We start from the raw sequence: 12,202 nt of genomic DNA on the forward strand, positions 1-12,202 counted from the left end.
TATGTTGACAATATATATTTGATTTAAACTGTATACAGGTTTATTTTTCTTGTTTTATTTTTTCGTTCTTTCCCACTTATAAAAAAATCAGCTCCCTTTTAAAACACACCATGTCACAGTTCTGTAGAAGGTCTGAACAATTAACTTATGCTCTTAACATTCTTTGAATTCCCCATAGGGTGCCTCATTCTAATTTTTTTAACCTGTGACAAGGGTCAAAAGGGTAAAATAAAACATTGACAGAATTTCCTTGTATACAGTTTTTCTGTAGCTAATGTACTGATACACGTAATATTAGTGTAGAGCATTTTGAAAGATTAGTGCCTTAAAAATAAGTTAGTTGCAGGTTCAGGTTACCGGCCATTGTGTTAATATTTGTTTTGTTTGCTTTCAGAGTGTAAAAGTTATGTGATTCCACAACATGCAATTTTCAAACACTGTCAAAATAACTTAAAGGTCACAAGTTTAAATCTGGATTTAATTCATATGGTGCTTTGCTATAAAAGAAAACATTCCGAGTCAGTCACCTTGGTCATATTGTCACAATTTGGGGGGTGAGCCAAAAGGGCCTAATGAAGAAAAACAATGCTTCTTCCTGTTTTGTTACAAAACATTTTGTCAACTGCCATAATTTCAAAATATTCCTTCATAAAAAATCATAGCAGTTTCAAAAACCACTTTGAGATTGGGATCTACAGAGATTTTGTGTTTTCAATGATGGTTCCTTAATTAGGGGGACATAACTTTTCTTTTTTTCATTTCCATAAATAGGACATATTTTCTGGAATTAGCAAATTGATGTATAAAACAACAAGAAATAAAATGCTCCATGAAACATGAAAAGAACTTTGTACCTTAATTAATTGCTTCTTTATTCAAGATACAGGTTATCAGTATTAGCAAGGTCAAGGTAACAGGGAATGTCAAGGTCTATACCTGTAGGTTATACCTGAATAGTGAGGGCAAGGTCAACAGGGAAATGTCGAGGTCAGAAAATTAATTCTTAATATGCCTGTAGGTTTTACCTGACAGTGTTTTAGATAATAAGCAGAAAAGTCAAAGTCAAGTCCAGTATGCTACAACACCGACCAAACACTTACGGTGTACAACCGCTGTTTCCTATTTATAAATAATTTGTCACCGTTGGAGTCCATGCTGCGGAATTGTATATCGTCCCTCATGGAACCCGTGTTGAGTCTCGAGCCATAGACTGTAAAATTAAAATACAATACTCTGACCACAATGCGTTCCGAATACAAGTAAATAAAAAGTGACTTACAGTGTCCATTCTCTGGACGCGATTGAAAAAGAGGCGGTCCCCGTTAGAGTCGCTGCTCCGTACGTATTGGTTGTCCTGGATAGCTGAGGTGGGTACGCGATTTCCTGGGACTGAAAACCACAAAGTAGGAGGCAAGAATACCAAACATTGTCCAACTCGTGCACAATGCTTCTGACTAGCATAATTTATAAGTGCATAAAATATGCATGTAGAAAATCATTTTGTGAGTGTGTTATACTTCTAGTGTCATGTGATGAGAAGAAGGGATATATGTGATATAGGAGCATCTTATATTTATAAAATTATCGTAAAAACTGCCCTCTCACAAGCATCTTTGATCATGTTGATAACTGAAAATTGTTTCTCAATCTGTATTTGAAAAATTACCGTCTCATTTCCGAATTGGATATAAATGCAGTCTAATGATTGATATCCAAGTTTTCACTAGACCCTGAACTCATTTTAAAAAATGCCCCCCCCCCCACTTATGTTCCTAACAGCTTACTGAGATCTTTGGCCGCAGTTTTCAGTTTCCTTATTTAGTAATATTATTTTCATCATTTTAATAAACTTGTTTGCTGATCTGTCATGAGCATGCATAATGTTTTCAGTTTATAGATTCTACAACAAGAAGCCCAAGGGCCTTGAATCGCTCTTCTGATAAATTGTACAATCAATCACTTCTATTTGAAGCCTCTAACACTGAGTATCCTAAGACCCAAGTTGCATCACCTGACAAAGTTTTATGATTCTTAGCCAATTAGTACTACTTTTTGTTCTACATTCCTGGAAAACCCAAAATGCATCAACTGACAAAGTTTGATGATTCTAAGTCAATAAATACCTAACATACTTAAATATAGCCATAAAATGTCGAAAGTAGGTCATCATTACCTACATTTTAGTCGACATTTTTCAGAGTCCCAAGATACATCTGCTAACTATATTTGATAATTCTAAGCCAATAAATACCTGAGATATTCAAAAGTAGGTCACTGTTACCTACTTTTTGGTCGACATTCTCGGAAAACCAAAAATGCATCAACTGACAAAGTTTGATGATTCTAAACCAATAAGTACCGGAGATACTTAAATATAGCCATAAAATGTCGAAAGTAGGTCATCGTGACCTACATTTTCGTTGACATTTATTTAAGTCCCAAGATGCATCTGCTGACCAAGTTTGATAATTTTAAGCCAATAAATACCTGAGATATTCAAAAGTAGGTCACCGTGATCTACTTTTTGGTCGACATTCTCCGAAAACCCAAGATGCACCAACTGACAAAGTGTGATGATTCTAAACCAATAAGTACTAGAAATACATAAATATAGCCATAAAATGTCAAAAGTAAGTCACCGTGACCTACTTTTTGGTCGACATTCTTGGACAATCCAAAATGCATCAACTGACAAAGTTTGATGATTCTAAGCCAATAAGTACTGGAAATACTTAAAGATAGCCATAAAATGTCGAAAGTAGGTCACCGTGACCTAATTGTAGGTCGTCACTCTCCGAAAACAAATGGTCATAGCATTATATCAAAATTGGATGGACAAAGAGAAAAATTCTGATATTTTTTTCTATATACATAGGTTCCAGACAATGAGATTTTATAAAAATGTGCTTGACACTTCCAAGCAAATCACTTTGACTTATAAACATGTGATAGAGATATTCATTTGGAGTTTTAGAAACTAGGTTCAGGTTCATGATGCATGTGATTGTGCAAAAGTTTTTGAACCTTTATCAATTCTTCCTTATTTAATTATAGGTATACTTGTGCTAAATGAATGTGAACAGAAAACTTGTACTTGTACGTATGCGTATTAAAATATATACATGTAGTCAATAGCAAAATGAAAGAGAAGATGGACTTTTTCTTGATTGGTTTTAAATCTATAAATTTGAAATGCAATAAAAATTGTAAGCAAAGGCAATATATATTATAGTTACATTGTATCATGTGTATTTTAAAATCATGCATGCATTGGTTAAACTAAAAGTTTATATTCATTTTTCATTAATTTATATGCTTAAATATTAATTTACCAATAAATTTTAAAAAATCATAATAAAACATAGAAGATTCCAGTCTGAACACGTTGAGGGCTGAAATTGTACAGAAATGACCACAATATCATTTCCTAAGTAAGAGTTATCTTTCTTACAAGAGGGTCATTTATACCTTATTTTTTTTTTCATAAATGGTGTAGTCTTCAATATACTGCTTATTAAATTAATTAATTCTTCATGTTGATCAAATAGAATAAATTATAAAGATCAAAATTGATTTCATCATGGTTATTAAATTTAAAAAGTAGATTCATCCAATTCTGAGTTAAAATTCATTCATTGGATAAGGAGTTTGTATAATTTATTGAGCATGCAAATTAACCAATAATTCACTGTAAGAATAATATGTTCAAGAAATACATGTATTTTTTTTTTAAATAAAATACCTACTTGTACAGAACTTGAGGTAATCTTTGAGCTCAGTTTCTGTGTAGCTGTCTATTATGTTACGTTCTCTGTATGGTAGCTGATTATAAGCCGTGTCAGTAAACACAAACACCGTCATGGTAGTTGGGGACTCGTACATCCTCGTAAGTTGTGCTCTGGTAACCAGCTGCGCAAACTGAAAATTGAAATTAACATTATAATACAGTTTTGCTTTAAAAACTAGAGTACATGCCTTAAGAATTTTTATTTGCAATGATTCAATTTTTGCATTAAATATTAGCAAAGGCATCAATTGGTTTCGCTAATCAATCTCAAAGTTTATCTTCAGAAATTACAGGTTTCATTCTGACCTCTATGGTAAAATCAAGACTTCTGTCTAAAAAATAATAATATATTTCCGCTGTGCAATGATCAGAAGTATGTGTATCATATTTTTTAGATACTGGGTGAAAAGCCAAGTTTCCCAAATTTGGAAACCCGATGGAAACATATGGGAATCGTGACATCAGTAGTTTCCATATAGTTCCATTTTATGGAAACCACATAGTGGTTTTCACATAGATTCCAGACATGGAAACAACCAACCTGTGGTTTCCCGTAAGTTTACCAAGATAGGAAAGCATGGAAACATGCCCCAGTGGTTTCCATATAGATTCCCCACATGGAAGCCACCAATGTGTAGTTTCCCCCATGTTTCCCTGGTAGAGAAAATTTGTAAGTACATCTCAATACAAACCCACCTACTTTTTATTTTACAAAAAGTTAAATATTTTCTGATGTTACCATCTGCTTACCAATTATAGAAATATTTCAAAAGTGTCTTTGTGTCATTTGAAAGTTTGTGATATATGCAAACCAAACAAGGATTCTCTATCTCTCATAGTTCAAATTATGGTGAAGGTTCAAACAGGCTATTTTAGCATATAGGATACAGTGAAGGTCTCAAGGTCATTGACCTTGGTATCATTTGAAAGGACGTAATCAGTGGTGAATGAATGCTAAACATTGTATACATGGTTATTTTCGCCCCGTGTTATTTTCGCCCTTTCACATTCGGAAACAAGTTTGCCCCGTTTTAAATTCGCCCAGAAAGATTTTTGAATAAGATATTATATACTGCCTACTTTGAATTCAACCCGTTTTATATTCGCCCTTTTAAAATTCACTTCCAACGAGGGCGAAAGGGGCAAAAATTAAACGGGGCGATGATTTCCCTGTATACAGTATTTAGTCTCTATCTTTCTTCGTTCAAAAGAATTTAATCAGTGAAATATGCATACCAAATATGAAGTCTCTATCTTTTGAAGGTCAAAGTTTGCAGATAAAGGTAAAGGTTAAAGTTTGCAGATAAAACTATTATTAGCAACTTCCCTTACTTATGCAGCAATATACCTTCGTCACACCTGCATGCAGAGTGTATATATCTCAGTAAATTCATACGCAAGAGCTTGCTCTACGTCTGAACAATATCTAAAAGGAGGTAAATTTTTGACAAGCAAGTTGATGATACAAGAATATCAGCCGTCTCGTTTAAAGTCATCATTTCATAAGTTTTATGGTCGATACAATGACCTTGTCAGCAAATACAATTTATCATTGAGTCAAATCAAATGCTGACTGACGTTTTTCATACCACTTGTTAGTCCATTATTTATACACTGTATTGACGACAGATTTTTCTGTTATTTCCTGATCAAGATAAGGAGCACACAGCGGGTGAAACCGTTCGGCAGGGGATGCTTACTCCTCTATGTGACTTGATCCCATCTCTGATGTTTCAGGGGTCCATGTTTGCTCTGCTTTTATTTTGTATTGTTTCCTGCGCAAGTGAGCTAATAAAAAATCATAGATTGTATATTTTTTGTACAGAGAAAGTTCAAATAGATTTTCTTATACATGCTTAGAACCCACAGTTTATTAATGCAAGTGCACATTCTGACGTCATATTATGACGTCATTGTTCTCTCCCATTCATGGTAATGAATCACATCAACAAAATCAAGTCGGTATAAGGGCATATCCTATCTTATTTAACCCCTTCACTTCCGTACCGGTCAAATTGACCGGTGGCGCGTTAAAACACGACTTCGCGAAAATAAGATCTCCGTATCTATTTTATGGTAGCATGAAGGTATATAAACTATATATAATCTTTTTCGAAATTTTCTTTACTTTTACAATATCTAAAAAGATTATGTCTTGATTGCCGGTATTTAATCGATTTTACGTTGTAAAGACAAACATGACTTTTTGAAAATGGCCTAATTTTCCAAAGCAAATGCCGAATTTCCAGACGATTGACATTTTTTTCCTCATTGTCTTTATAAAGAAAGTGTAGTATTTTCTTAAAGCATATTTTCTCTGCTTTTAATATATGTAAAAATTATTGTAATTATTTTAAAGAACATTTTAAAAACACGAATTTTCTTGCACTTATGTGTTTTTTTTCTCCATTTTATTAGTAATGTTTATACAAAGCTCAGTTTTACGTTTATTTTTATGTTGAAATAGGGAAAACAAAATAAAGCCGGTAAAAGTAGAGAAAATTTCCTTTCCAACAAGCCCTTACAGGCCTTCTTACGCTCAGTATTTTCTTAATTACGATAATTTGAATTTGTGACCTTCGCATAGTTTTTATGGAAAAATCGGTCAATATTTACATGTAACGTCAAAGTCGACATTGTTGCGTCGTACTCGAAACAACAAATTCTTTTATAAGACTTTTTTGACCATTTAAATATATATTTTTTACTGAAATAAATGCATAATACAAAAAACAGATTTCATAAAACAAATATATACTATCGTTCAGCCTTTTGTGTGAAATGAAATGTTAATATTTATTCATCTACATGTAATGATGTACCAGTGAAATATCAGTATCTCGAAGTTTAGGGGACCTGGACACGACTTCGAGATATCCGGGGGTTCGACTAATCCGAAGTTATCTTCCAAAGTCGATTCAATAATTTCACGTTTTTTTTCTTATACATCTTCATGCATGACACTATCCTTTATTACCAAACATGTAGTCTTTACGGTAAAGATTCAAGCATATTCGCAATAAATATTAAAAAAAATAATGTTGGTGTTTTTCTTTATCGTACATAATTGTAATCCAATTTAATATACAAGCCTTGTTGCATATACAGTGATTTTACATTTTCCAGACCATGCATACGTGATCAAACAGGATGTATCAATAGCGTGTTAGATGAAGAACCTTCTCCGTAAGAAAAATAAAAGACGAAATTTTTAAAACTTAATTTGATGAAATCTTTAGTGCAAATGTTATTTAGAACACTAAAAAATAATCAGTATTTAAACTGTGAACTTGAATTCTATTAACAGCTTACATGTATTACATTACGAAGTACTACTAAGGAACATATAATTTACGAAACTAACAATGCAAATGGCGGTCAAGGTTATATATTCATATGCAGATAAACATAGATGTAATCAATCACTGCAATGGGCATTACGCACTGCAACTTAATTTTTATATTGAAAAAGCTTTTGTGTTTTGTGAATTTACGATTTTAATGATACAGAGCATATTATTAAATGCAATATCGATAATACTGTCTGTATTTAATTTCTGAATTGATGGGAGTGGTTTTATCGGTCTTAGGCTACAGCAGAACCCAAGCTGTCATACCAATTACAGGGTCACCCATGCCCAACATGAGCTTGGGATTAATTAAGATTCCCCCAGTTTGAAGGTGTTAATTAATAGCCACTGGCAAGAAAGTGTGAAGTCACGACGCCAGGTGTGTTCAGTAGACCGAAAAATTCACTGCACTTCGATATAAGCCAGGTAAAAGTAGGGCTTGGGACTTTGAATATACTTTGACATAAGCTGGGTGTTCGAGATTATCGTGTTCGAGATATCAGGTGTTTTTTTTAATCATATATATAGAGAATACGGCCGGGACCGGCGATCGACTTCGACATAAGCGGGGTATTCGAGATATCCCATATTCGAGATACTGATATTTACCTGTAAATTTCATGTATTGATGTTGAGAAAAATTGTAGAATCCCTAAACGTCGATCTTTACTAAAAAAAGATTAGATTTTAAATATCGTTGTATCTTGTTATACTGTATATTTAATTTACAATTTAATTAGATCTATATTGGCACGAAATATAACAATACAAAAACTCGCATTTATAAATAAATACGACTCATCACTGTATGAGTTGATACGAATTGAAATAACCACGTGTTTCTGCTATGGTAGCAGTAAACAAACAACATGATGGTGATCCGAAATCTGAACTTCAATTTTCATGATTATTTAACGAAGAAGATCATCACATCAATGAATCAAGTAAAACGGACATGCCCAATTGGTATTAGAAGGTGAGATTACGTGTATATAGACTGAATTAAGTTTAAAACGCAATTAGTTCACGTTCAAAAGTAAACTAAGTGAACACATGTACTAGATCTTTATATTTCAGTGTGCGTATTTTGTATTGTTCAGCCAATTTTGGTCGCTTTTGAACTTTGATGCTTTTGACAATCACACGTAAGTTTAAAGTAAAATCAAAGTTGCCATAATAATGGATAGTTGTTTTCAGCATGTGTGTACCAGTGTGTACATGTACCACTTTCACATAGAATTTTTAGGGTGCTGGCACCATATGCAACAATACTTTCATCTGTGAATACCAACTTGCTAAGCCCACCATGAACTACGAAGGCCAATTATTATGTAAGGACACCAATGAACAGGTAAATTTTTGTTTTGGTATTGAAAATTTCTGTATTTCTAAAATTTCAAAAAAATAAAGTCAAATTTCATTTGTGTCATGCCCATGATATTGCATTGATTTATATTTTGAAAAATAACTGTTTGAAACACATAATACTTATGATGCTTGATTATTCACCCAAAGACATTATTTAAACACGTAATATCTATTTGAATGAATGCCTAGATATAGAACAAGCTGTTTTTTAGACTGCTGCTGTATTTCCAATCTGCATAAAGCATGTGGTTAGAATTTCCTTTTTCTCAATTTTTCAGACACTTTCCAATTATCGTACATCATATATACATGGGTGGTCAATCTCACTGGATGGTTAATCAACACTCCCATGCTCACGAACAGCCTTGCCCCAGGAATTTTGCCCTGAAGTAACATTGCAGTCTATTGTCTCCTTTCTTTTTACAACCCTGGCAGTCATGCAGGAATGCAATCAAAGAAAACCATGAAGGGACATAGAATTTTTAAAAAATTATAAAAGTAAAGCGAGTTCTCAGTTTATACAATCCATTTTCTCGGATTGACAATCTGTTATAACGAATTGCCAATTCATTCTCACAGACTATCAATTTGTTCCCTCAAATTAAACAATCCGTTATCTCAGATTGTATAATTCATTCTCTTAGTCAAAATGATTCGTTCACTCGGAATGTAAACCCTTCCCATGATATCATTAAAATTATTTATCTGTTCATATCGTAAAGAATATAATATTATAGTATTTTACATCCTACCTTTTATTACATATTACAGTCCAAAATGTGAAAAATACATGCACATTTTCAAATCCATATGCTAGTACTGATATTTGTTCAAAAAAAAATTCTTAAAGGTTTTTGTGTTGAATGTATATTAGAATAATTGAAAGTCTTAAATAGTAAAAGTGAATATGGGTCTTGTGTAATCATAATATTTCTAAAATAAATTTACGTTGAATTAGTTATGAAAGAGGTTGGAAATGACCAGTTGCTGAAACAAAATAAATAGAACGCACTAATTGATTAAAATGCTTGGATGTATCTGTACATATATGTGATGAAATTCATGAGCACAGATTGCCGAAATCATAAGACTGACGTTGTAACAAATCAAGATCTCGAATTATTAATCTGTGAAAACGAATTATCAGTATGTAATTCGAGATCTCAAATTATGAATCAAGGGGGTGAATTAGTAATCTGTAAGATCGGATTGTGAAATTCGAGATCTCGAATTATAAGTCCCCTACCGGTGAAACCGAAGGGGACTATAGGTTTCCTCTGCGTCTGTCCGTCCGTCTGTCTGTCTGTCTGTCTGTCTGTCTGTCCCCGTCTGTCTGTCAGTCTGTCCCACTTGGTTTTCCACACTTTTTTTCTAAACGCTGGCAGATATTGAGCTGATTTTTGGTACGTGGCTGTATCTTGATCAGTTGCAGACCAAGTTTGAATATCGTTCCGATTCAATTATTTTTTTTACGGAATTACGGCCTTTTCAATTTTTCAGGGTTTTCCGCACTTTTCTCCTAAACGCTTGCAGATATTGAGCTGGTTTTGAGTATGAGACTTTACCTTAAGTAGTTAAAGATCAAGTTTGCTTTTCGTTCTGATTTATTGATTTTTGAAAGAATTATGGTTTTTTTTTATATAATTGGGTTAAATATAGGGTTCGTGATGCACTACATTTATGTCATGATGCACTACATTTATATTCTTGAAACTTGCTGGATAGATTTCATAAATTGATTAGTTATAGTCTTATAGATCAAGTTTGCATTTCGTTCTACTTCATTTATTTCTGAAGGAATTGTGGTATTTTTATTGTTTTTAATAATTGGGTTCACATTAGGGTTCGTGGTGCCCAAAATTAATGTCCTACTACTGGATTCATGTTCTAAACAAGATCATCATGATTTGAATCTTACTGGATACCTTTATAGTGACAAATATAGATCAAGTTTGATTTTTTCTGGTATAAATTTGTTGTTCAACCATTGTTGTTTACGCAAAAAAGCTCTTCTGATCAAAAGCATTTGTATGTATCAAATGGCATTCAAAGACGTCACGAGTCTTTTTTTGTAAGACATACATTTCATTCATTTTCAAGTAACAACTTAAAAGTCCATATTTAAGTAACAATTTTTCATACACAGGCTCTAATAAAATGACACCCCAAAGAGAAAAGGGGAACCCCGGTAGGGGACATGTATTGTTTATGCAATACTCTCAGAATGCTTGTTCATTAAGGGAACGATTTAGTAATCCGTGGAATTGGATTGTCTAATTTTAGATCTTATTTTTTACTTTTTTGAAAAATTGATGTGTCCCTTTATGACTTTCGTAACAATCTTAATAAAATTAGATATTCCATCCTTTGCCAGATTTTTTTTATATGTTGCGATATCGTAATCAGAGGTCTGGCTTTAGTCAGATTGCCATTTATGCTATTTGTTTTAGTTCAGTAATTTTACCATGATGGTTTACTACAAGGTTGCTGAATTATCAGTCCTGATACATTGACTTAACAATATCATTTAACTACTCATTTAACTACTACATAATAAATACAATCTTAATTTGAAATGGAAAATCAAATAAATGTAGAAATTTTAGCATTCTTAATTTTCTCCATATCCTTCTTTTACCTTTACTAGCCATTTGCAATAACTTCACTTTTAAGATAAAACAAATGTTTGTGAACAAACTAATGATAATTTATACATTCTTTTTATTCAATTTTTTTCTTTATTCAAGCAATATTTTCACGCAAGTTTAAACAGTCAACAATTTTCTAGTTTAAAATATTAGATAATAAATGAGAAGAAATACAAAATATTTCCCCGGGATCAAAATACGAAATTTTACCTTAGAAAATCCTGTTGTATATCGGAGAATTTGTAGAATATTTCCCTGTCCTTGCACATAATTAACTACAAGACACAGTGAAATCAATAATATTCTGGGCTCCATGCCTTCCCATTTGATTTTTATTCTTTTTCTAAAGTTATGCTTTATAATGCGCAATTATATATTATCATGTATATTTACGATAGAACAGAAATAAAGCAAATGAAATTTATTTTGCATATAGTTTAATTATACGTCAATAAATGAAACAGATTGTATAAAATCATCAATATTGTACGTAGTAATGTAAGAATGATAACATTTTATCAGCACAACATTTTTTAAAAGGGTTGACATCTCGGAAAACAATACATCTGTTACAATTTTAAATTGTGTAAATCCTGTTTGAGCTGCAGTTTAATATTTCATTGTGTCACTCTACTCGTATATTGCTCTCAAATTTGGTTTTAATTTAAGAATTGTACGCAGTGTATTTCTTGTCCGATAGTACAATGTACCTATGATGCATTTTTTTCATACTGGTTTATGTTTTTTATCTGGGTTATTCTATTATTTCTTAATCAAACAATTATTACAAGCGTGGCTAAATTATAATGACTTGGTAAGTTTATAACAAGGCCTGCCCCGGAGGAAGCTGCCCTCATTACTAATAATAAGGGTAGGCAATTAGATTTTTCTAGTTCATCGCCTGTCCCTGGGGAAGCTGCCGTGTTACCGGCAGGAAATTTCGGGGCGATGCCAAACATGGAGGTTTGCGCTGGGGACGATATAGGTTACCATGTTCCAATCGCATTAAAATAAAAAGAAAAATTGGGCGGGGAACTATATAAACGTGA

At 32.7% G+C, this 12,202-nt stretch overlaps 1 protein-coding gene across 1 annotated transcript; it reads right to left on the reverse strand.

The window, feature by feature from the left end:
* Positions 1-988: 988 nt before the first annotated feature.
* On the reverse strand, positions 989-11,540 carry LOC134274888 (uncharacterized). Its single transcript, XM_062757130.1, has 3 exons — positions 11,364-11,540; positions 3,747-3,918; positions 989-1,210 (listed from the first exon to the last, which is right to left on the reverse strand). The coding sequence occupies exons 1-3, from the start codon at positions 11,466-11,468 to the stop codon at positions 1,077-1,079; spliced, it is 411 nt and encodes a 136-aa protein (XP_062613114.1). The 5' UTR covers positions 11,469-11,540; the 3' UTR covers positions 989-1,076.
* Positions 11,541-12,202: the final 662 nt, after the last annotated feature.

This window comes from Saccostrea cucullata, unplaced genomic scaffold (genome assembly GCF_032062105.1).
Source record: "Saccostrea cucullata isolate Sc308-1 unplaced genomic scaffold, CSIRO_AGI_Scuc_v1 ctg7345, whole genome shotgun sequence".
NCBI classification, from domain to species: domain Eukaryota; kingdom Metazoa; phylum Mollusca; class Bivalvia; order Ostreida; family Ostreidae; genus Saccostrea; species Saccostrea cuccullata.

What these genes read in the sequence shown, in the direction of transcription:
- LOC134274888 (XM_062757130.1), bottom strand. Translation starts at nt 11,468, where the DNA reads ATGGAGCCCAGAATATTATTGATTTCACTGTGTCTTGTAGTTAATTAT. An exon ending in ATACAACAGGATTTTCTAAG is followed by an intron (nt 3,919 to 11,363) that starts GTAAAATTTCGT and finishes TTCAATTTTCAG; the next exon opens with TTTGCGCAGCTGGTTACCAG. An exon ending in TTACCTCAAGTTCTGTACAA is followed by an intron (nt 1,211 to 3,746) that starts GTAGGTATTTTA and finishes TTAATTTTACAG; the next exon opens with TCTATGGCTCGAGACTCAAC.